Source organism: Acipenser ruthenus, chromosome 50 (assembly GCF_902713425.1).
Source record: "Acipenser ruthenus chromosome 50, fAciRut3.2 maternal haplotype, whole genome shotgun sequence".
NCBI lineage: Eukaryota > Metazoa > Chordata > Actinopteri > Acipenseriformes > Acipenseridae > Acipenser > Acipenser ruthenus.
In genome coordinates, this window is record NC_081238.1 from 4,468,493 (window position 1) to 4,494,904 (window position 26,412).

General features: G+C 41.5%; 1 protein-coding gene and 1 pseudogene across 2 annotated transcripts; both read left to right on the forward strand.

Moving 5' to 3' along the window:
- The window catches only part of LOC117963007 (PRKCA-binding protein-like), a 28,404-nt pseudogene extending 12,456 nt beyond the window's left edge, over positions 1-15,948 (forward strand).
- Positions 15,949-17,436: 1,488 nt separating this feature from the next.
- Positions 17,437-26,354, forward strand: LOC117407897 (uncharacterized). 2 transcript variants are annotated; one of them, XM_034013131.3, is made up of 10 exons: positions 17,437-19,626; positions 20,020-20,238; positions 20,569-20,731; positions 21,179-21,525; positions 21,672-21,773; positions 21,954-22,261; positions 22,368-22,549; positions 22,805-22,977; positions 23,330-23,544; positions 24,333-26,354. In XM_034013131.3, the coding sequence occupies exons 1-10, from the start codon at positions 19,337-19,339 to the stop codon at positions 24,374-24,376; spliced, it is 2,043 nt and encodes a 680-aa protein (XP_033869022.3). In that variant the 5' UTR covers positions 17,437-19,336; the 3' UTR covers positions 24,377-26,354. The 2 variants fall into 2 exon arrangements, with proteins under 2 accessions (XP_033869022.3, XP_058871501.1); XM_059015518.1 differs by having other exon boundaries at positions 20,023-20,238.
- The last annotated feature ends 58 nt before the right edge of the window (positions 26,355-26,412 follow it).

Below are 26,412 nucleotides of genomic sequence, written 5' to 3' on the forward strand. Positions count from 1 at the left end.
TGGGGGACTCCAGTTAAGAGAGGACGAGGTGTGGAGGTTGCTCCACGCCAGGTTACCTGGTAAGTGCGGTTGGAGAGGTAGGAGGAGAACCAGGCCAGAGCAGTGCCAGAGATCCCCAGGTCAGCAAGAGATGATAGTAGAATAGAGTGATCAACAGTGTCAAAGGCAGCAGAGAGGTCGAGGAGAATTAGGACAGAGGAGAGAGAGGCAGCTCGGGCACACTTAAGTGAGTTGGTGACAGACAGGAGGGCGGTTTCAGTGGAGTGAGCAGAGCGGAAGCCAGATTGGAGAGGGTCAAGCAGAGTAAAGATAGGGTGATATTCAAATCACAATGTTCATATTGTTTCCTCATAATTTTTACATGACTGGATTAAAAAAAAAATCTATACATAGTTCCTAACCCTATAGGTTGCAGTGGGATTTTCTGATATATTATGGTGGCAAGCAGGACACATGGAGTCATGTATAGTGATGGTTTATACATCGTTCATAATTCAGCCTCACACTGTGCAGTTGCCCATTGTATTAATAATAATAATAATAATAATAATAATAATAATAATAATAATAATAATAATAATCTTTATTTATAGAGCGCCTTTCATACCACAAGGTTCAAGGCGCTGCACAAAAAACAAAAAAGAAGGTAACAGAACACAAAGATTAAAATCAAAGTTAATAAAACGGCATGAATTGATGAATAAGTTAAACAGGTTAAAAAAATAAATAAAAAAAAAACAACAAAACAAAAACACATCATATATCGCAAAAAGAGAAAAGACACAATTTAAAACAACTAAAAACAACAATATATAAAATCAAAAAGCTAAATTATAAAAATAGGTCTTAAGCCTAGATTTAAAAGTAGCTACTGTAGGTGAACCTCTGACATGGTCGGGGAGAGAGTTCCACAGCTGCGGAGCACGAACACAAAAAGCAACCTCTCCTTTCCTCCTAAGCCTCACCCTCGGAATACAGAGGAGGCCACTATTAGTCGACCTCAATGCACGCCGAGGCTGATAAAGAGACAACAACTCTGAGAGGTAATCTGGTGCCATTCCATTTAGTGCTTTAAATGTAAGCAATAGAATTTTAAAATCAATTCGATATTTCACTGGAAGCCAGTGCAGAGAAGCAAGTATGGGAGTAATATGTGCTCTCCTTTTGGTTTTGGTAAGGACCCTTGCAGCTGCATTTTGCACAAGCTGTAGCCTTAATAAAGCTTGGCTAGTAAGTCCAGAAAAAAGAGCACTACAGTAGTCCAGTCTACATGAAATAAAAGCATGGATTACTTTTTCAGCATCAGATAAAGACAGAAATGATCTAATTTTGGCAATGTTTCTTAGATGATAAAAATATACTTTTGTAATCATTTTAATATGCGACTCGAAACTTAAAGTAGAATCAAAAACACCCACATTTCTCACTTCAGACTTCAAATTAGGAGTTAAGTCCCCCCAAATGTATTTTTGATAAATCAATTTGTTGCTTAGAGCCTACTATCAACACTTCTGTCTTATCAGAGTTTAATTGCAGAAAGTTTAAGGACATCCAAGTTTTGATGTCAGTGATACACTCAAATAAGGCTGATGTTGTGCTAATGTCACCAGGTTTCACAGAGATGTATAACTGTGTATCATCAGCATAGCAGTGGAAATGTACAGCATGTTTATGAATAATCTGGCCTAGAGGTAACATGTATAAAGAGAATAATATTGGACCAAGAATCGAACCCTGAGGGACACCACAGGTAATATTTACTAAACCCGACACAGACTCCCCCAGTGAAACAAAGAACTGTCTGTTTGTAAGGTAGGATCTAAACCAGTTTAGTACTTTACCATCTAGGCCCACCCATCCCTTAAGACGATCAATTAAGACGGAATGATCCACAGTATCAAACGCAGCACTAAGGTCCAAAAGAACAAGAATGGATATAGCATTTGAATCTGCACTCACTAATAAGTCATTTGTTACTCTTACCAGGGCAGTTTCTGATCTAGACCCCTTTGATATTTTGTATGCAGGACACTCGTAGCCCATGTCATTGTCACAATGTTTAACTCTGGTCCCTGTACTTCAGACCATTGATCAATGATCCTGATTGCTCTTTGGACTGCTCCCCCAGAAACCTCTCTTGTTTTGGTTGTTGCAGTACTGTGTTACTGTGCTGCTGCTCAGTGGCACTTCAAAAACTGGCTACTTATTGGGCAGCTGCGGGTGGCTTCATGATTTTGTACCCTGCTGTAGGTCACGGTTCTAATGTTCGTTTATTCTTTATTTCTTTATGTGTAGCAGTGGCGCGGGATATTGTTACTTAGACATATTTATAAACAATTACATATCATACAAAATACAGTTAAGGACAGGAAGACTTCAGCAGACAAATACAACTAAAACGAGAGAGAGAGAAGGAAGGAAGGCATTCTGAGCTGGTCCACATGGGACAGAAATGCTTCAAAGTGTTTTCCGGTAGACTCCCTGAGTACAGTATGTGTAATGCTGTGTTCTCTTCTCCTGTCAGATGCTGCATGACCTGAATACCTACTTGAACAAAGCAATCCCAGACACCAAACTCACCATCCGGAAATACCTGGATGTGAAATTTGAATACCTGGTAAGAAACACAACTCCTGAATCTAACTCCCAGGGTAATTGTAGCATGACTGCGGGTTAAAGTTAAAGACAGCAGATGCACATTAGCAGACAGTAATGCTGGACAGGAACACTGGTGTGGTGTTCCTGTGTGACTGTCAGGGTCAAAGTGCTGGTAATGCGACAGAGCCCTTCATGAGAAGAATCCTGACAGGACTAAGTCCTCTGTGGTTGAGTTCAGAATACCATGTGTTGGCCTGTAGCAGGGCAGGGCCCTGCCTGTAAATAATATTGTTGTGTGGTGATTTGGTGGTGGTTGGCAGGGATGGGGTTAATTTCCTATCCCTGCCAAAATACATGTGAGAATGTGGCTGGAGCTAATTGAGTAATTGATAATTAGGCTCCAGCCACATGGTAAAAAAAAGGTGAAATTCCTTTGTTAGGTGGAGGTGTTTTGGGTGAGATTGTTTGTGTGCTGTTTAGTTTTTGATAAAGAAACTGTAATGAAGGCTAATGCCCAGCCTACATTTCTGTATTTAGTTTAAACCTTTTGTTTGGGCCCTTGTGCCAGTTATTTTGTAAGTGTTTATTGTGTGCGAGATTTGTTTTTGTTTGACCTTTTATTTTTGCTCTGTGAGCAGAGTTTTGTTCCAGTTTTGATTTACTTTTGTTTATTAAACTGCGCAGAAGCGCGTTAACTGCAGTTTCCTTGTCTCTGAGTCTCTCTGCCTGCCGAAATAACATCTGGGCCCGCAACGCTACCCTGTCACATAAGATGTCAGAAGTGGGACCAAAAAAAATGGGAAAGAAGCAGCGGCAGAAGCAGCAGCGCGGGGCTGGTCGCAAGCCCCACCACGCATCTGGCAAGGTGGACATCTGCATGACGTGCTTGAGGGGGGAGGAGTGGTGTTTTGAAGTTGGCAAGGTCGGGCACGTGTCGCCCGACTACTACCATTCCCCACCTCAGGAAGAAGAGGTGGAACCAGAGCCACAGCCACCGGAGCCTCCTCCACAGCATGGGCGTACAATATTGTTGCTTCATCCGTGGGGAGTTGGGCCATTTCCCAGCTAACTGCCCCCTCCCACCAGAAGAATGCCTGCTGCCTCTGCATCCACCACTGCCACCAGCAGAGGGAGAGAGCCTACTGGTTCCCTTTCCACCAGCAGAGGGAGCATGCCTGCTGGTCCCCCCGCTGCAGCCAGAAGGGGAGGAGCCCCTGCCGCCTTCGCAGCCAGAAGGGGAGGAGCCCCTGCCGCCTTCGCAGCCAGAAGGGGAGGAGCCCCTGCCGCCTTCGCAGCCAGAAGGGGAGGAGCCCCTGCCGCCTTCGCAGCCAGAAGGGGAGGAGCCCCTGCCGCCTTCGCAGCCAGAAGGGGAGGAGCCCCTGCCGCCTTCGCAGCCAGAAGGGGAGGAGCCCCTGCCGCCTTCGCAGCCAGAAGGGGAGGAGCCCCTGCCGCCTTCGCAGCCAGAAGGGGAGGAGCCCCTGCCGCCTTCGCAGCCAGAAGGGGAGGAGCCCCTGCCGCCTTCGCAGCCAGAAGGGGAGGAGCCCCTGCCGCCTTCGCAGCCAGAAGGGGAGGAGCCCCTGCCGCCTTCGCAGCCAGAAGGGGAGGAGCCCCTGCCGCCTTCGCAGCCAGAAGGGGAGGAGCCCCTGCCGCCTTCGCAGCCAGAAGGGGAGGAGCCCCTGCCGCCTTCGCAGCCAGAAGGGGAGGAGCCCCTGCCGCCTTCGCAGCCAGAAGGGGAGGAGCCCCTGCCGCCTTTGCCATCAAGAGGAGAGGACAGGAGCAGGAGCTACCTCTGCCTCCAACACCACCATTGGGAGAAGTGGAGCTCCTGCTGCCGCCTTCATGGCCAGGGGCTCCCCTCCCGCCATTGTCTGGGCCTGCCTGCTGCTCTGCATCGCCTGGGGTTGCCTGCGTCTCCCTTGCTTCTCCTAGGGTTGCTCCCGGTCCTGCGTCGCCTCCCGAGGGTCCGCTGCCGCCGTCGCCTCCCGAGGGTCTGCTGCCGCCATTGGCTGGGGTCACTGCAGGCTTCGTTTTGCTTGGGGTCGCTGCCAGCCCTTCATGGCAGCAGGGAATACTGTGGTCGGAGCCGCACAGAGGGGAGCTGCCGGCTACAGAGAAGGGGGGGAGGTGAGGAGACCACCTCCTCCACAGCCCCGACCGCCACCCCTGTGCCATAGCCCGGCGCCTGGGGGTTGGTTCCCTCAACCTGGGCTCCCAGACACCCAGGCTGCGTGTCTGGACCTCTGGTCGCTGGGCCTGACTCCCAGGTCGCAGCACCACCAGGCACATGAGGTCACCTGGTCTCCTGCTCCGCTCCCCCTGGTTGCCCATACGTCGCTCCACAGTCGCCTGGGCTCGCACCTCTGCCTGGGGCTGCATCCGACTGCGCTCCTGACGCCCCATCCACTACGCATGGGTCCCCTGTCACCGGGTCTTGGTCCCGCCAGGAAGGCTTCCGGATTATGGACTAACCCTCCCTCAAGGATGGGAGAGGAAGGACAATAGGGGACTTGAGGGAGGGTGGATGGCTTTCAAAGGGGGGTGAGGTGGCCGTGGGGCCATGTGTGCTGCGCACAAGGGGGGGAAATGTAGCAGGGCAGGGCCCTGCCTGTAAATAATATTGTTGTGTGGTGATTTGGTGGTGGTTGGCAGGGATGGGGTTAATTTCCTATCCCTGCCAAAATACATGTGAGAATGTGGCTGGAGCTAATTGAATCATTGATAATTAGGCTCCAGCCACATGGTATAAAAATGGTGAAATTCGTTTGTTAGGTGGAGGTGTTTTGGGTGAGATTGTTTGTGTGCTGTTTAGTTTTTGAGAAAGAAACTGTGGTGAAGGCTAATGCCCAGCCTACATTTCTGTATTTTGTTTAAACCTTTTGTTTGGGCCCTTGTGCCAGTTATTTTGTAAGTGTTTATTGTGTGCGAGATTTGTTTTTGTTTGACCTTTTATTTTTGCTTGGTGAGCAGAGTTTTGTTCCAGTTTTGATTTACTTTTGTTTATTAAACTGCGCAGAAGCGCGTTAACTGCAGTTTCCTGGTTTCCGAGTCTCTCTGCCTGCCGATTAACATCTGGGCCCACAACGCTACCCTGTCACACGGCCCAATAGCAGAGTTCAGATAGTTCTCTAATAATGTTCTTAATCGACCTGTATGTAATTGAACACTGCAAGGATTCATCAGCATACTATTTTCTGATTTCAGTACTTTTCTTTAGCAGATCTGTATGGTGGAGCCATGGTAGAAATATATATGTGTGTGTGTGTTTCCTTTCCTCACTAATATATATATATATATATATATATATATATATATATATATATATATATATATATATATATATATATATATATATATATATATATAGTGAGGAAAGGATAGCGTCGCCTTTAAGAAATGGCGGCGCTAAGGAAGAAACTACACCACCCAGAAATCTGAGTGCCAATTAATTGGGTGGGGTTTCTGTGTTTAAAAAGGAGCAGGGCAGAGCCATAGGGGAAAGAAGTGTGGGGAACACGGCCCGGTTGTCCTGTAAAGAAGTAGCGTGCAAACTCCAGTGTATTGGAAAAACAACCAAAAAGAAAGAGATCGCAAGGTAAAGGTATCGTTTGTGTTAAAATATAGTCAGCGTTTAGTTTTTACAAAGTGTGATTTTTCCTCTTGTTGAGGTAGCCTTTTGTTTGTTAAAGTTTATTTTTATTTTCTGTTGTCGGGGTGCGACTTGAAGATAGTGTACTCCTTAGCAATTTAAAAGAGACCCGCGGTATTCTGTGCTGTGCGGTTGTGCGCCGCCACAACCATAGTGTGTTGTACTATATGCTTTATAACCCGGAGAGGTATTGGTTATTTACGTGTTGCAGAGACGGTAAATAATAACCAGAAAGAACGGACTTGTGAGACTGGAAGTGCAAGACATTGTTTATTCATAACACAGACACAAGATACTTTGCATATGATTAATACAGGGAAAATGGACACTGGCTTTTAGAAGGAATACAATTTGCTTCTGTGGACGACCGGGAGTTGGCTGCAGGAGTACTTTCTCCACAGCCCGGATATAACTTGTTTTATCTTTGTTCACTTCTTTGGACGTCTGGGGTTACCTCTATTGTGTTCCTGGAAGTCTTCTTTAAAACGGATCCATTCTTGTAATTACCTGTGTTCCAGGACTACTCCAGCAGAGGCAGCCTGTCTTGTACTTACCTGTGTTCCAGGACTACTCCAGCAGAGGGAGCCGGTCTAATACTTACCTGTGTCACAGGACTACTCCAGCAGAGGGAGCCTGTCTTGTTCTTACCTGAGTTACAGGACTACTCCAGCAGAGGGAGCCTGTCTTGTTCTTACCTGAGTTACAGGACTACTCCAGCAGAGGGAGTCTTTTGGATAGTTACCTGTGTGGCGGATCTACTCCAGTAGAGGGAGCCGGTCTTATACTTACCTGGGCAACCGGCATACTCCAGCAGAGGGAGCTCAACCTGCACTTACCGGTGACCCAGGACAGCTCTAGGGAAGAGAGCTGACCCTGTTCTTACCCGCGGACTGACTCGCTTCAGTCGGAGGATCCTTGGACTTCTTTTCTATCTCCATATCCTGATGTAGCTAGAGAGGGTTGAAGAAGTGAGTTAGTCAGTGGCCCATACAGGGCGAGAACTGTGACAGAAACTGCTTATTTGATGTAAATATTGTAAATAAAAGATACTTGCCTGCAAACGTATTGAGTCTGTGCCAGTTGGTGGAACGGGAAAGCAGCAGTGGTTCAGCAGCACGTGTCTACTGGATGTTTTACAATATATATATATATATATATATATATATATATATAATATATATATATATATATATATATATTCATATATATATATATATTCATTATTTTTATTGAGTTTTTACAGTAGTTCACACAACAAACAAAGACAAATGAATAGTATGTAGAACACAGCTACATCTTAAACTTGTTTTAGTTCTGTCTGCTTTTTTAACAATGAAATAAATCCATATATATATAATATATATATATATATATAATCTTTTATCTCCCCCCTTTGCAAGTAAAAAAACATAAACAATAAAATAATAATAATAATAATTGAGGGGGGGGACACACAGAAGGAAAAAGAAAATTTAAAATATAATAACACCAATAATTCTAAAAAAAAAAAGATAAACTGTCATGCGCAGCCAGCATGTCGAGGTTGTTAAAGAGAGAATCTATTAAGGAAGGATCTGAAGGCGATTCAGATGTATAGTGCAGAGTAGAAGTTATAAAACTGATTGTTTATTTCCTTTTGATTGTTTATCAGGCCAGATTGTGATTGAATTCGTGAAATTAAATGGGGAGCAGCCAAAGATGATGGGCGAGCGCTTTACTGGCCATACTCGTATGCTATGTGGCATGCTTTATACAGTAAATGTTCTGCCTGTTTCGTAGACAGAAGATCAGATTCAGTTTGAAAAGCTAGACGCTCCTTGTAAAGTTCCGGTATGGGGGAGTTAGCATAAGTTTGATCTATTTGTGAGAGGAGATTCACCAGTGCTGAAAGTCTCCATGATCTGCATTTATTATTTTGAGCAGTAAATAATATTATTTGCCCTCGTAGGTAAGCCTTATGTGTCTCCCAAAAAATGGAGGGAGAAATCTCTGGGGTGGTGTTTGTTTCCAAAAAAAGATCTATCTGAGAGGCGATAAATTGAACAAGGTAACAACAGGTTCACTCTCCAAGGGTGGGGTGTAGCAGAATAGTTGGGAAAAGTTATCTCTAAGGTAAGAGGAGCATGGTCTGAAATGACAATACTGTCATATGTGCATGAACAGATGAAGGGAGTAAATTTACTGTCCAAAAATAAATACTCAATCCGGGAGTAAGTATGGTGGACATGGGAGAAGAATGAATACTGCCTTGTAGAGGGAAATAGGAAATGCCAGGTGTCAGAGATTGCATAGGAATCAAGGAAATATTTAATAGCTAAAGCGGTTTTAGAAACAGAGGCAGACTTACTGGAAGAGCGGTCAAGAGCAGGGTTGAGGGAGCAGTTAAAATCCCCCCCCCCCCAAGAATCAGGTGGTGGGAGTCAAGGGAAGGTAGGGAGGAAAAAAAATAGCAATGAAAATGCTGCCATCCCAGTTACGGGCATAGACCTTAGCCAAAATTACAGGAGTATTGAAAAGTTTGCCAGTGACCATAATGTATCTTACATTCGGATCAGAGGTAATTTGGGATGCTTCAAAAGGAATCGTTTTGTGCACTAAATTGCCACTCCCATGAAAATTTGAATGAAATCACTGCCCCACCCAGCCCCTCTGAATCCTGAAGTGGTCAGAAGTGCGAAAATGGGTTTCCTGTAGAAATGCAATGTCTGTCTTAAGTTGTTGTAGATGGGTAAAGACTCTATTACGTTTCACAGGGTGATTAAGCCCCTTGACATTCCAGCTAGTGAAGTTTACAGAACACCCACCAGCCCCAGACCTTTGATTAATCATAATAAAAAGATTTTATAAAACTGGAGTGATTGAAGGGAACAATCACAGAATAACAAATAAATACATACATAGGTAAGTGTTACTAATAATGTGCTGCTTGGCCGAGCACAACTTAGTTACAATGACAAAAAGTGAAGTGAAAAAAACAAGAAAAGAGCAAGGGTACAATTCCCACCCCCCACCCCCAAACGCTTCCCCAAACGAAGCCTAATTTACTTTCAAGAGCACAAAGCTTGCTAGTAGCCCACATATACAAATTCCTTGGTTCTATAGCTCTGCAAACACATTTTGCGAGAACAAAACAAAACTACATATAATTATTTATCCCCATAAGTCTAAAGAGAGAGAGCGAAAGGGGGGGGGGGGGGAAAGGGTAATGATAAAAATACATAATATTAATAGTGGTAATACTGGAAATTGCAATGTCAAAAGTGAGAAAATAATATATAAGAAAGCAATGGTATATGCACTGGGGAAAAGTCAGAAGGGAGAAAAAGAAACAAATAAGTGAATGGGGAAAAAAACTATAAAATAGGAAAGCATTAACAAAAACCCACTGATTTCATAAATATAGACAATAATAATAGCAGTGATAATAATGGCACAACATTTATTTTAAAAGCAAATTTTAAAAAGTATTTGAATAGTATAATGGCGGTACATACAGCAGCCACCAAGTCAAATAAACAGGAGAAATCCCCCCACCCAGTGGAGGAAAATCTGCACTACATTGTACAATATTTGAGCACATCTAAAAGGCATCCAGTAATACTGAATGGACAAATGCTGGCGCCCACGTAAATACACACAATACAGGGACAGACATGAAAGTTCGACAGTAGTTCATGTTTAACCAGAAAAGAAGGCACTAGTTAGGGTTATGCCCTGGTGTCACTGCAGCACCGCCAACATTATAGAGTAGTGACTACTTTCAAATAGCAATATGATTTCGAAACTAGAGTCCCCCTCTAAATTCTAACAGTAAACCTGCTACATATTTTAGAAACATAGCTTAGTAGACGTTAAAAGGAGAGAAAAGGGGGGTTGCAATTAAATGTAATTTTTGCAAGTTTGTAAATATGTAAACATGTTAGGCAGCATTGAAATCGGATTATAAAAGACAGCGTCGAAACATTGCAACACTGCCTATAGCAAGGCAGAGGGAGAAAGAGAGAATTAAAAAAAAGAGAGACAAAAAATAACCTTTTCTCCTCTTCCTCCCTCTTAGTACAAACAAGTTTTCTGCCCGGCTCAAGAACAACAACAGTTCACTAGATTTAAACTCTGTTAAGTTACCTGGCACGCTGATCAAGCAGATGAGGAACCTTTTGTAGGCAGAATATTCTGTTTGACAAAGGTCATGACGTCCTCAGGATTTTCAAAGATGTTCTGGTTTCCATTAAACGAAATCTTGAAACGAGCAGGGAAAAACAAGCCATGCCTTACATCAGGGAAATTGTTTAAAATGCGCTTAACTTTCTATAAGCAGATCGCTTCCTTGCGATTTCGGGTGCGAAATCTGGGAAGCAAACACATTTTTTCCTGAAATCGGAGCTGGTTGCTCTGTCTAGCAAGGCAGAGAATCTTCTCTTTCACATCAAAACGGTGGATTCGTATGATGAAAGGCAGCGGTCTCTGTCGAAGAGTTGAGGTCAGTAAATCAGTTTTTGAGTGGAGGCCTGCTTCCAGAGATTTTATGGCAGCCATAGAGCTGCGCCGCTCGCAGCGTCCCGTTCAGCTGAACCGCCGCTCGACCCACTTGCAGACGGGGAGTTGGTAGCAAGAGAATGCGAGGGCCCACGGGCCTCCACATGTGGATCCCATTGTTATGCGAGCCTGGCATTTCAGCGAGTTGAATATATTTTAAAATAAAAAAAATTAAGTCCCAAATAAACAGAAAACTAAATAAAAGGTAAGATGAGAAATGTGTTAGCTGTTTTTTTAAAAAAATAATAAATATAAGGATATGGTCTGCGGAGCTCGAGAGAATTGCTTCTTCACATACCTGTGCTCAACAGCGCCCGTGGTAGAAATATTTCCAAGGCATATTAAAAATCTTGGTAAACCTTGAGGGATGTCAAGTCCATGGTGTAATTACCATACTGATCACAAACTTTTTTGTGTGTGTTTCAGTCTTACTGCTTGAAGGTCAAAGAAATGGACGACGAGGAATACAGCTGTATAGTAAGTGCTCCTTCCTGCTATCACAGAATGAGTTTTTGGTCTCACAATCCACCAGTGTACAACAGTGTAATGTGGAATGTCTCAGATCTGTTCTAACAGACTGCTATACCACATAATGTGATATATGTTACTGTATATAAAAACTTGCTGCAAAGAAGTTGGGGTTAGCAAGTAAATGAAGCTTCACCCCGAGGTAGAATATGAGCGTGTGTGATTCAAAATAACTCCCACAAAAACTCACATAGCCTGCTTGTCTATAAACCCTCGCTCAACAAGTGCATAGAAGTTATATTGGCTGTTTTTGGACGCTATTAAAATTAATACAACTTCCCTCTTCTGGTCTCCTGTTTCAGACAAATACACCAGAACCAACCTCACTAGAATGCAGGATTTTAAATACTACTTGTCTGGCTATCTAAACCAAGACAAACATTTATATCTAGATCATCTACAGATTGAGCACTTAATATAAATATGAAGTAGACTGAGCTACTTTGGCTGCTTTTCTTTATCAACCCATTGAATGGCATGTTTTGCCAATAATTGAAGGGTGTGGACAAATCCTTCAGGCAACACCAAGTGGTCCTGAGTACAAGATTTAACTCTGATTCATTCAGAGTGGTGCAGGGGGCTTGCTTTGAATGAATCAGTTACATCTAAAACACAGCAAAGTAAGCCTTCTGCACCCCTCAATGAACCAGAGCTACCTCTAAAACACAGCAAAGCAAGCCTCAAGCACCCCTCAATGAACCAGAGCTACCTCTAAAACACAGCAAAGCAAGCCTCCTGCACCCCTCAATGAACCAGAGCTACCTCTAAAACACAGCAAAGCAAGCCTCCTACACCCCTCAATGAACCAGAGCTACCTCTAAAACACAGCAAAGCAAGCCTCCAGCACCCCTCAATGAACCAGAGCTACCTCTAAAACACAGCAAAGCAAGCCTCCAGCACCCCTCAATGAACCAGAGCTACCTCTAAAACACAGCAAAGCAAGCCTCCTGCACCCCTCAATGAACCAGAGCTACCTCTAAAACACAGCAAAGCAAGCCTCCTACACCCCTCAATGAACCAGAGCTACCTCTAAAACACAGCAAAGCAAGCCTCCAGCACCCCTCAATGAACCAGAGCTACCTCTAAAACACAGCAAAGCAAGCCTCCAGCACCCCTCAATGAACCAGAGCTACCTCTAAAACACAACAAAGGAAGCCTCCTGCACCCCTCAATGAACCAGAGCTACCTCTAAAACAAAGCAAAGCAAGCCTCCTGCACCCCTCAATGAACCAGAGCTACCTCTAAAACACAGCAAAGCAAGCCTCCTACACCCCTCAATGAACCAGAGTTACATCTAAAACACAGCAAAACAAGCCTGCAGCACCCCTCAATGAACCAGAGCTACCTCTAAAACACAACAAAGGAAGCCTCCTGCACCCCTCAATGAACCAGAGCTACCTCTAAAACACAGCAAAGCAAGCCTCCTGCACCCCTCAATGAACCAGAGCTACCTCTAAAACACAGCAAAGCAAGCCTCCTACACCCCTCAATGAACCAGAGTTACATCTAAAACACAGCAAAACAAGCCTGCAGCACCCCTCAATGAACCAGAGCTACCTCTAAAACACAACAAAGGAAGCCTCCTGCACCCCTCAATGAACCAGAGCTACCTCTAAAACACAGCAAAACAAGCCTCCAGCACCCCTCAATGAACCAGAGCTACCTCTAAAACACAGGGATTTAGATGTAACTGGTTCATTGAGGCTTGCTTTGCTGTGTTTTAGAGGTAACTCTGATTCATTGAGGGGTGCTGGAGGCTTGCTTTGCTGTGTTTTAACCCTTTGCGGTCCATTTATTAATCGCGCGTCAGGCACGTCAGGTCTAATTAATTTTCACACGCGCAGTTAATTTTAGACGCGCTGTTTAAAAGTATTTTTTTCCACAGTCAAATGGGTTTAAATGGCCCTGCATATCAACAAAGCACTCACTAGGCATCTCCAGCCCCGCCCCACCCTTTCGTTTGCTATAGCGTTCACCTATGTAAGAAATAAATAATAATAATAACATACTGATCGATCATCTCCGGATCACTCGTTTTATCACCAAACTCCTCAATAATGTGATCCAAGTCATTATTTTATTACTATAACATCTCAAAAAAGCTCTGCAAATGTCTGTGTTTTCTGTGCGCTGATTCAGTCAGCCAACTTGTTTACTTACGACCCGCCCCGTTATCTGATACCAGATACCATGTATGCCTATTCATGAGATATGCCATTTTTTTTTTTTTTTTTTTCCACTTGTCTCGGCTCCTGTCGCTCCCACTCAGCAATTAAATGGTTTTCTCTGCTTTTTCAGGAGAAAAAACGACTAGAAACCCGTTTTTTGCGTTGCTTTAATGATGTCGGACCCAGTCTGACAAAGGACCTGTGAGGAATAATTGCAATGTCGGACCCAGTCCGACAATGGTATGCAAAGGGTTAGAGGTAGCTCTGGTTCATTGAGGGGTGCAGGAGGCTTGCTTTGCTGTGTTTCAGAGGTAGCTCTGGTTCATTGAGGGGTGCAGGAGGCTTGCTTTGCTGTGTTTTAGAGGTAGCTCTGGTTCATTGAGGGGTGCTGGAGGCTTGCTTTGCTGTGTTTCAGAGGTAGCTCTGGTTCATTGAGGGGTGCAGGAGGCTTGCTTTACTGTGTTTTAGAGGTAGCTCTGGTTCATTGAGGGGTGCTGGAGGCTTGCTTTGCTGTGTTTCAGAGGTAGCTCTGGTTCATTGAGGGGTGCAGGAGGCTTGCTTTGCTGTGTTTTAGAGGTAGCTCTGGTTCATTGAGGGGTGCAGGAGGCTTGCTTTGCTGTGTTTTAGAGGTAGCTCTGGTTCATTGAGGGGTGCAGGAGGCTTGCTTTGCTGTGTTTTAGAGGTAGCTCTGGTTCATTGAGGGGTGCAGGAGGCTTGCTTTGCTGTGTTTTAGAGGTAGCTCTGGTTCATTGAGGGGTGCAGGAGGCTTGCTTTGCTGTGTTTTAGAGGTAGCTCTGGTTCATTGAGGGGTGCAGGAGGCTTGCTTTGCTGTGTTTTAGAGGTAGCTCTAGTTCAGTGAGGGGTGCTGCAGGCTTGTTTTGCTGTGTTTTAGAGGTAGCTCTGGTTCATTGAGGGGTGCAGGAGGCTTCCTTTGCTGTGTTTTAGATGTAACTCTGGTTCACTTGAGTCGCTGTGGGAGCCATGCTAGTTCTGATTTACCCTGCTTGTCGTTCCCAGGCTCTGGGAGAGCTGTTGTACCGGGTTTGAATACCGGCTGGTCCTGCGCTGCCGGCAGGAGGTCCGGTGCGCGATTTGCCAAGATGAGGAAAGATGTGCTGGAAACGATTGAACTACTGGACCAGAAGCACGGTGAGACAGTTGACACGGGGAACCAGCCTATAACCCAAGTCTATTCGGATATGGCAACAGGGGCAGTGATACTCAGTTAGATTTTGCGATGGGCCACCCCATATCCTAGTCTGGGATCAGCGATTTGTTTGTGCTTTATATGCATTGAAGCCATTTGGATTTTACAGTGGTTCTCAACTCATTATGTACGGTAGGGGTTCTCAAACTGGGGGCTGGGGGCCGCGGGATGGTTTCAGGGCTGTAGCACATACAGGAAAGTTTGGGAACCCCTGCTCTACTCCTAGCAGTCTGGGGGTTTGTTTCAAATTTGCATTGCTTTCCAGTTTACACATGAAATGGCACCTAGACAGCTTAAACTGAGACTTTTAATAACTGTGGAACTGCAGCAGTGCACCGCAATAGAAAGTAGGGATTCCTGAGGACTGGGGTTCAGAACCACTTCATATTGAAATGTAATAAAAAATACTTTTTAGAAGTTCACTTTATTATTACTACCCCACAATGTACTGTTTTCTAGTGAAAGATTAGTCATAGAAGGGGGTGGGATTTGAATTAAGACAATCTCACCCTGCTGCCTCTCCTCTCTCTGCAGTCCAGGACATTGTGTTCCAGCTGCAGCACTTCGTGTCGGGGATGTCCCGGTACTATGACGAGTGCTTTGCAGTGTTGAAGGACGCCGACGTGTTCCCTATTGAGGTGGACCTGTCCCGCACCATGCTGAACTATGGGGGACAGAGAGAGCTGTATTCTGAGGATGAGGACGAGGGGGATGAAGAACAGCCTGAGGAGGGACAAGGGGAACTGGGGGACGGAGATGCCAGGAAGGAGGAGAACGGAGAAAAACTCATCGATGATGACTAGAACAGAGCATCTTTATATAAATACAACAATCTCATTATTATTATCCTCTCCTGCTCACAGCTTTATTTATTTATTGGAATGGAAGGCAGGGAGGGAATTATTTGGGGAAACGTTATACACGCAATCATCTTGTACCTTGTTTCAAATGATTGGGTCTCAGATTCATTTTGACTCCAAATCTGTACGTTACCAAAACACATACCATTTTATATATTTATGAACCAATTCATTTGGAAACAAGGCATCTTTTGAACACATTATGCTATTTCAATTTAACTTAACTTGGGTTAATGCAATTTTGTATTTAGACTACAGTACAACTATTTTACCATTTAATGATATACAGTGCCTTGCGAAAGTATTCGGCCCCCTTGAACTTTGCGACCTTTTGCCACATTTCAGGCTTCAAACATAAAGATATGAAACTGTAATTTTTTGTGAAGAATCAACAACAAGTGGGACACAATCATGAAGTGGAACGAAATTTATTGGATATTTCAAACTTTTTTAACAAATAAAAAACTGAAAAATTGGGCGTGCAAAATTATTCAGCCCCTTTACTTTCAGTGCAGCAAACTCTCTCCAGAAGTTCAGTGAGGATCTCTGAATGATCCAATGTTGACCTAAATGACTAATGATGATAAATAGAATCCACCTGTGTGTAATCAAGTCTCCGTATAAATGCACCTGCACTGTGATAGTCTCAGAGGTCCATTTAAAGCGCAGAGAGCATCATGAAGAACAAGGAACACACCAGGCAGGTCCGAGATACTGTTGTGGAGAAGTTTAAAGCCGGATTTGGATACAAAAAGATTTCCCAAGCTTTAAACATCCCAAGGAGCACTGTGCAAGCGATAATATTGAAATGGAAGGAGTATCAGACCACTGCAAATCTACCAAGACCTGGCCGTCCCTCTAAACTTTCAGCTCATACAAGGAGAAGACTGATCAGAGATGCAGCCAAGAGGCCCATGATCACTCTGGATGAACTGCAGAGATCTACAGCTGAGGTGGGAGACTCTGTCCATAGGACAACAATCAGTCGTATACTGCACAAATCTGGCCTTTATGGAAGAGTGGCAAGAAGAAAGCCATTTCTTAAAGATATCCATAAAAAGTGTCGTTTACAGTTTGCCACAAGCCACCTGGGAGACACACCAAACATGTGGAAGAAGGTGCTCTGGTCAGATGAAACCAAAATCGAACTTTTTGGCAACAATGCAAAACGTTATGTTTGGCGTAAAAGCAACACAGCTCATCACCCTGAACACACCATCCCCACTGTCAAACATGGTGGTGGCAGCATCATGGTTTGGGCCTGCTTTTCTTCAGCAGGGACAGGGAAGATGGTTAAAATTGATGGGAAGATGGATGGAGCCAAATACAGGACCATTCTGGAAGAAAACCTGATGGAGTCTGCAAAAGACCTGAGACTGGGACGGAGATTTGTCTTCCAACAAGACAATGATCCAAAACATAAAGCAAAATCTACAATGGAATGGTTCACAAATAAACATATCCAGGTGTTAGAATGGCCAAGTCAAAGTCCAGACCTGAATCCAATCGAGAATCTGTGGAAAGAACTGAAAACTGCTGTTCACAAATGCTCTCCATCCAACCTCACTGAGCTCGAGCTGTTTTGCAAGGAGGAATGGGCAAAAATTTCAGTCTCTCGATGTGCAAAACTGATAGAGACATACCCCAAGCGACTTATAGCTGTAATCGCAGCAAAAGGTGGCGCTACAAAGTATTAACTTAAGGGGGCTGAATAATTTTGCACGGCCAATTTTTCAGTTTTTTATTTGTTAAAAAAGTTTGAAATATCCAATAAATTTCGTTCCACTTCATGATTGTGTCCCACTTGTTGTTGATTCTTCACAAAAAATTACAGTTTCATATCTTTATGTTTGAAGCCTGAAATGTGGCAAAAGGTCGCAAAGTTCAAGGGGGCCGAATACTTTCGCAAGGCACTGTAAAGCTGATATGGGGGGGGGTTACAGATGTATTTATTTTTCTGTTCTATGAGAGTTGTACTTGTAGGATAAACAGGATGTACTCTGCCCAAGGGCGTAGGTTTGGTTTGAACATTGGTGGGGACACAATTTTTTAGGGGGGCGGAGTCACGGTCGCTAGGGGGGGTTCTGGGGCATGCTCCCCTGGGAAGAAATTTTTTAGGAGACAGCTGTTAAATGGTAACTTCTGGTGGCTTGAAATGAATGCTGGACGTGAATCGAGGACAATCTGATTGACATGAAGTTGGCTGGTATACACTTAAAACACTAGGATAAAGTGGCCGTCCTGGGAGCTGGTTTGACATCCCTGCTATAGAATTACTAATAACCTGAATTATAACCTATCCCAGCCTTACTGTAAGCTACCAATACCCCTGGCGCTACAAGCATGAGCACATGCACGCTCACGTGCTCTGCCTGCCTCTCCTGTGTCTGTGCTGCTGCTCGTACCTGGGTGCATTGCTTCATTCACCTGATAAAATAATAAATTGATGCATGCCATATAGAGAGAAAATATATGGCTATGCTAACTTTATTTGCTGAGTATTACTATACAGCATTAGCCTACTATCATATCACAATGTGCCTCAAACAATAATATATCCTGAGTCTAATACTTTCACTATTATAATCACTAAGCCATTACAGACCTCACCTGCGACCCCGTTGCTCCACCTGCCTCTGTACTGCTTTTACCAGGTTGCACTGCTTCACTCGCCTGATAAAATGATAAATTGATGCATGCTGTTTAGAGAGAAAGTATGACTCTGCTAAATTCATTAGTAAATTATTTTTACATTTGCTATGAGAATCATTATCAATTGTGTTTATTACTTTAATAACATCTTCCTACTTACACTTTGACTTTTTGTAAAAAAAAAAACTTCCTTATGTCCATCTTTCTTTTTTTGGCTGCTATTATGCTTTAGTCACCTAAAGCCAAATTGAAGTGATTAGCTAACGTTAGTTGGTTGACGATATCAAAACATGCTCACGCACATTCACACTCTCTCTCTGTCACACACACACACACACACACACACACACACACACAATGATTAGCTGTGAAACAAGCTAGCTAGCCACCAAGGACGTGGGGTTAGCAGCTAGCAATGGGTCGCTAACATAATAAACCTACTTACCTACCCATTAGGTAGGTAGGTAGGTTTATTCACTCAAACTATGTTGCTGACGAGCTGACAATACCTTCAGCCCCGGCACCTGGCTTTCATTCAGTCAGTGGCTCACACTCATATCAGACTGACCGGCAAGCGGCAACTTCAGATGAGCGTCTTTCCAGAGTCCAGCCTAAGCCAGCGGTTCTCTATGAGGGGCCGTTCAATTCAAAATTTCAACTTTTTGGCTATAACATATATCAGAACGGGTGTAACATATGTTAGAATGGGTATAGCATATATCAGAACGGGTATAGCATATATCAGAATGGATATAGCATATATCAGAATGGATATAACATATATCAGAATGGATATAGCATATATCAGAATGGATATAACATATATCAGAATGGGTATAACATATACCAAACTTGTGTGGATATACAGCAAACTGAATACATCAAACTTGTGTGGATATACAGCAAACTGAATACATCAAACTTGTGTGGATATACAGCAAACTGAATACATCAAACTTGTGTGGATATACAGCAAACTGAATACATCAAACTTGTGTGGATATACAGCAAACTGAATACACCAAACTTGTGTGGATATACAGCAAACTGAATACATCAAACTTTTTTTTTTTTAAGAATTGACACGTGACACAGCAACAAATGTGCTTCTGTGACCGTCATTTCATAATTATCTTCAATAATGGCAGAGTCCGCGAAATCTGTAATTGATTTAGTCGACAAACTGGCAGGTGATAGGAGCCTGTTAACAACTTTAGCAAATGTTTTAGAAAACGGGGGTCGCAGGATGCACGAATTCGTAAATGAAAATAATGTGGAAAAAGAATTAAAAACTATTTTTTTGAGACCAGCTTCATCAGTTGCCGCCGGGCCTACACATTCCGAAATCAGTAACACGTCAAGTCTTGCATCATCTTATTTCACGAGGTCAACGATACGACCACCACAAAGATTAACCCAACCAACCAAAAAGTAAGCATTACCTAGTTATATTTATTATTTTCAAGTGTGTTTTAAATTTTAATAACACGCATTTTGTGTGTAGGCCACACGGTAGTGTCCTATACACCTAGGCACGATAAACCAAATACGTGCATGCACGCCAAAAGAAGTGGTAATTCATAAATTCATAACAGGCTTTTGTAACGGGAAAAAAAGTTAAGTTTAGTTTATATGTGAGCTACGTTGTTATATTATTGTTATTATTTTAAGTAATTTGTATTTGTATACATTAATGGATGCTTGAAACAGCCATACTGAAATGTAACTTGAACGAGTACTACATTTTCACAAAAGTAAGCCTATATACATGAATGAATAAATGCACATGTTATGAAAATAATGTGATATATTTCTTTGTTTAAGAAGGCGACCAACTTTCAAAGGTCCTGCTACTTTTACAAAGGAGGTAGTATTGCTGGGCGGACCTCACAACAATGTAGTTGTAAAACACAGAACCAAGCAATTACTCTATGAAAGTGGGCATGTGATGAATGCCTTTGAATTCCACAAGGATTGGTCGGCTGAAGAACTTCTAGAGAATATTAGATCAGCTTTCAGCAGTCATCTTCCTCCAGGAGCTAAGTATGCATGTTTATTATTACTAATGCTACAGGGCAGATATACGTTAAGATGTACTATAGATGTTCTGCAGTTTAGTGCTGTATAGGTAAAGTGTTGTGCTGTGGATTTTTACAATAGTTATACTATTAATATTAAAATCCACTGTGTATTTGTTACACTTGTATTATGTGTGAAAAATAAATACAAAAAGTGCCACACTGCTTGCACTTTACAAGTGTTTTAAAACATGTTTTGCTTTAATTATTTATTGGTGGTTGTTGAAAAACGTTTTGCAAGAACGCTATCCAAATATCTTAGATTTAATGCAAGAAAAACCTTATTTAATTACAGTTTGGAAATACTCATGGCTTACCACAATAAACTGATAGCTCCTTCTCTAATGAGGAACCAAACTCTCAATGGTTGGATGATGAACAAAATATTTAAGCAACGCTCTGTCTATATTCGCCCCTCGGTTGAAATCTTGGATCTGCAAAGGCTGGACCAACAACCTGTAAGTTTTATTTTTCTTGTTTTGTGAAATATTTGCCTCATGTCTATTTTAGGATTAAGTTACTAGGGTTTAGAAGTTTTGCTGTGTTACTTCTAGGTAGATGACATGCAAATCATATATTATACTTTTCTATAATTTGTCAGGGACAGTAATAAGTTATCTGTTCATCTGAAATTGTGTATTTGAGGAATTGTCAGAGAAACAGTATCCATCTTTATTAATAAATTAAGCATTCTTTGGCATCATCTGTCATCGTAATGCAGTTACACAATTCTGTTTCAGGAATAATTTTTATCCTGTTTAAAGAAAATAATACCACAGATTTTTTACTTTTAAAAATAAGTATGCTTTTGATGTAATGTATAATAAAACAAATAGATTTTCTATTTTGAATATTCATACATTATTAAGTTTTTATTCATTTATTTCATTACTTTGCCATTTTAGGAAGACTGGGATCAAACTAATGTGCCAGATAATTCTCAGGATCCTAACTGTATTCGTGAAGAGACACTAGTTGCAGATGAAATACTTGGATGTTCCTCTGAACCTGTGACATCCAATCCAGATGGTCTGCATAATGCTGGAATCGCATTTCCAAACTATCTAGGCTTGGACAGTAATGATCTTCATGCAGTACAGGATGTTTGTGTTTCTGCAGACTCTGTACTAACACAGACACCAGTGTCATTTGGTGTAGAGGCATCTAAAATACACACTACACTGTTTCAGTCTACATCTGCCATGACTTTGGAAACTAATGTTCTGGAGAAAAAAGGATCAGATTGTTACAAGTAAGATATTGCTTCATTTTTCTCAGTTTGTCACCATAAATGTAACACCAGTGTAACACCAGCTTTGTTACCATTGAATTTAGGAGGAACGTGTATGTAAGCAGAAGAGTTTCAATAAAATATCTTTTTATTTATTTTTATTTTAGGCAGTATACATCGCTTATCTATGATTGTATTGAGCTTAATTCTTCAAGTGATGAAGAAGGAGTACAGTTTGCTGAGAATTCATCTGTCCGCTTACATGATGGGTATTTTTTTCAAAATATTTATAATGTGTCAAAATGATTGCATTTCTCCCACTAATATTTTTGCAATGCTCAAGTGAACCCTATCGCATACAGACAAAAAATATAGTGTTTTATATTTTTAGCAAAAGTTGTGTTCACAGCACAATGTATTAACTACCTAAATGTTCTTTTCTTTTATAGAGATCAAGTAACTCTTCATGATGTTATCACAAATCTTGCCCTACAAATAGATGAAGATGCAGTTTCAAAGTTCCATATTGATAGAATAAATATATGGGATGGTGCACTTCGTGGATTTAAGCGCAAAACATACAAGCCAGAAAATAGAATGTCTGTAATGTTTACTGACTCAGATGGCAACTCGGAAGGAGCTGTGGACAGAGGTGGTCCTACAAGGGAATTTCTAACTTTATTAATGCAGACACTACAGAACAGTAAAATATTTGAAGGTTCAGAAGACTGGAAAAATTTGACCTGCGATTCCCAAGGTAATTGTAGTTTTAGGTATTTAATTTGTTTTTTAATCTTAATTTTCTTGCAATACACCCATCTATAATTTTTTCACATGCTTCATTCTTTTATGTATTTCAATAGCATTACGTGATGATGATTACTTTCTGGCTGGAAGAATTATAGCCATATCTTTGGTGCATGGCGGACCATCCCCCAACTTTTTTTCTCGGACATTATATGACAGTCTAGCCTATGACCCTCAGCAGGTCACACCTTCTGTGAAAGACATCTGTGATTGTGATATTGCAGAGATAATTTGGGAGGTGCGTTCAATGTTTTAACTTGAATACATTTAATGAGAATCTGTGTACCACTATTAATAATAATACTAATGTATTATTGGAAAATATTCCTCTTTACATAGATTTGTTGTGTGTTAGCAGTTTGTGACTATTGCCATGCTTCATGTTATTCTCATACACTCCCCCCACACACTAGTTTTTATAAAGGTTTGGCTGGTATGATGTTGTCATACCAATTCTGAGTTAAGTTTTATACTTATGTTTGGACTTTTTCAGATGGAGAATGTGTCAACACTAGAGGGGCTTAAAGATGTTGCAGCCAAGCACTGCAACCTTCTGCATGTGGCAGGATGTTACCGCTATTTACAAAATCTGCAAGACAGAGATGTACTTGTACAAGACTTCATGAAGTGGTATGTTTGTGGCCGAACAAGAAATTCCCTGGAAAGGTACATTTATTTTGTCATGCATTTCAGTAGATTACTATATTTATACTTGTCAGTTGAAAACATGAGTATATTAAATATGGAGTGAGAGTGTAGCAAATACCTGTTCAACCATTTAATTAATGCTTACATTAGCAATATTGACATTGAACTGTGAGTAATAGTTTGTTTAGATTTATAAAACATGTTACGTACACTGTCACAGTAAAGGTAGAAAATATTCTGTGTAGTTTTGTAAGAAATATCTGAACTGATGTCCAACTTTATTTATTAGTACGGTATGTGTTGACTGGTCACTAACATGAAGAAAGAAGCAGGCATTCTGTTTTTCATGTACTTTAAATATGTTTCCTAGGTTAAAAGAGGGATTGAAGACACTTGGTGTGCTTGACGCCATTGTTGCACATCCTGTTCTTTTTGCCAATTCATTTTGCTGGAGGGAGGAAGTGCTCACATCTGAACAGTTTTCAGAATTGTTCAAAATATCATTCAGCACTGCTGGAAGTAATAAAAGAAGTGAGGAACAAAGAATTGTGGGCTATTGGAGAGATTACCTACAGGATGTGGAAGGTAAAGATAATGTACTTGCAGCAATGTGGAAGGGCTGCTGGGTCATTGCAGCTGACAAAGTGGATATGGTTTAAATGTAATATGTACTTTTTCTGCAAGAAAGTGTAAGGTTACCTTCACCCAAAATCCCTGTATACAGCTAGGTTGAGTCACTTGTCACCTGAAGCTGTCCTAGGAACCAAATTTTCATACCAAAATCGTAATCCCCAAAACTGTAATAAGCCAAACACAATAAAATGCTTGCAGTCAAACATGCAGCCCAATAATATACACCTGCTAATAAGCAAGTAATTACTTTCATATTGAAGGGATCAAGTTTGTTGCACCTAAGGTGACTAGCCATGGCCATCAATTGCAGACTTGCCATTCTGAGATATATACTTTGGCTCAGACCTATATGAAAGACATTTACTATATTATGGTATTCATAAAGGTGACAGTTGCGGGGCTGGGACAAGACCTAAAGCATCGTCAATTTTCACTACATTAATTGTTTTCTGTACCACAGCCACCAGCAAGCTTTGGGGGGAAAAAATGTAGGAATATTTAACGTTTAAAAATAAATACACATTTTTCATATTTAGATAGTGTTGGAATATAAAAATACCACAAATGCCTTAATATCCCTTTTTACAGTGTGGTAATTGTTTGAATGTAAAATGATTTTAAAGAATATGATGTAATCCATGTGTATAATTTTGCAAAAGAAAGTTTAACTTTGATGCACAACACTTGTTTATGCATTTATATAATTATTTACTTTTATTTTTCACTATTTTTATTTTCAGATGCGGATTCCAGCGTGTCATTAAGACTTCTATTGTGTCATTAAGATTCTAGCATTCATTACAGGAGCAGACAAAGAGCCACCTCTTGGTTTTCAACCACAACCGTCTGTTGAGTTCCTGCATGAGAATAATGAAGGATATATCTCCAACTTTCCACAAGCTAACACATGCTGCAATATTTTAAAGCTACCAATTTTGAAGTCCTTTGATGAATTTAAGAAGCAGATGGATTTTGCTATTCTCAACTCTCCAGGCTTTGGTCACCCCTGAGGCAGTCCTTCATACTCTTACCAACTCCATGTTCAGTTGGACAGTTTGGGACAGTTCAGGCTTTTTAACTCGCATCTCAATGCATTTAGGTATGTTTTACTCGGGTACCTCATTACTTGTTTAAGAGAAGTAGTACTGCACTTAACAGAATGCAATGAAGTGTGAGTTAAAAAGCCTGAACTGTCCCACTGAACATGGAGTCATATGGTCACCTTAAGTATAAAACAGTTCAGTGCAAATGTTTGGGACAACCACACTATTGTACAATTCTTTTTGTTTTGGTTAATTTAACAAGATGTGGTTGTAAACCAGTTTTTGAACACATGGTTGTTTAGTCTAAGTGCAAGTTAATAAGCATCTTCATTGATTTTATAAGGCACCTGCAGCCAGAAAGCAGTTGCATATTTATAGAAAGGGTTGCCATTGTTCTCATGTCCTCAGTGAGCCACCATAGAAATGTTTGTGTAGTAGCAGCTATTTGTTTGCAAAATGTAATTGTGTCAACAATGTAATTCACACATTTTTAGTTAATGAAAGATACGTTTTCATAATTATAGATGTGGGTATGCAAACTTTTCTTAACAAAAAGGAATGTAATGTGACTGTTTGCCAAATTTGCTTATAGACAAATGGTCTCAAAAGACAAATTCATTTTATTACAATTTCTTCATAGATAGTCAATATCAATCATATTATTTACCTTTTCTGCAAATGGATTTCAAATGTTTGCCCGCGATTGCAGTTTAACAAAAACAGGAAGTGCACAGAAATGTATTGTTTTATTTTAAAATAATTGTTTCACACTGAATTTAGTTACCTAAACAATTTGCTCATACTCCAGAAGCTTACATGTGTATACATGGTGTCCTGCTATAATAATTTGGCCATCCCGATAAATTGTTAGTTAATGTTAGTTTGGTTCTGAAATTGACTAATAAAAACAAAAGCGATATACTTTATTGTAGCGCTTGGTTGAGCCACCTTTTGCAGTGCAAAGAGCCTCTAACCTGCATTGAATCTACTAGGTGTTGCGTCATTCTTTGGTCCAGGTTTCTCCAGATCGGTGCGAGTCTCCTTTAGTTCCAACATATTGGTGTATGGGATGTGGATGGGTTTATCTCCACTGACGAGCCAGGCACTTACAAAGGTGCTCAATTGGATTTGTGTCTGGGCTGTGGGGCACCCATGGATGAAGTTCAATGCCTTCATTCCTTTTCAGACTGTGGCCACACAAGACACACTACTAGATGTTTATTGAAGGATATCTCAATTCTGCAGGGTGCATTAACATTTGAAAGAAAAATCTACTGCTGTGCCAAGATTTGATGCCCATACTCTTCAGAAGGATAGCTCTACATACCACTCCTTACATGTGACCAGTCCGGAAGAGAAATCAAATCAAAGCATTCCACTTTTTTCCCCTCGGTGCTCCAAAGCCCAGACATCAGTCCGATTGAGCACCTGTGGCAGTATCTGGATTGTGAGCAGCGAGCTACCAATCCCAAGCCCCCCCCCCCCCCCAATCTATTGCAACTAAAGGAAACTCAAAGATGGGTATGGAGAAACCTGAAGCACAGCATGGAACACTAGGTACTGTAGATTACAAAAACAGTAGAAACAACTGGTAAAATGTTGTGTTTTAACTTGTCAACACAGTTATAGTTATTATAAAGAGGTTACTTGATTATTACAAAAACTGGAAAGTATAACAATTGTAGATGTTGAATGAGAATTAAAAGCAACAATTTTGATCACATACTTTGACAGGTTCTTTTGTTAAGTGCATGAATATTTGAAAATTAATAATTTG

Excerpts from the sequence above, each read along its gene's own strand:
- LOC117407897 (XM_034013131.3), top strand. The coding sequence starts at position 19,337 with ATGGCAGAGTCCGCGAAATCTGTAATTGATTTAGTCGACAAACTGGCA. Across the intron at positions 20,732-21,178 it reads AAAGGCTGGACCAACAACCT|GAAGACTGGGATCAAACTAA; the intron begins GTAAGTTTTATT and ends TTGCCATTTTAG. Across the intron at positions 22,978-23,329 it reads ACAAGAAATTCCCTGGAAAG|GTTAAAAGAGGGATTGAAGA; the intron begins GTACATTTATTT and ends TATGTTTCCTAG.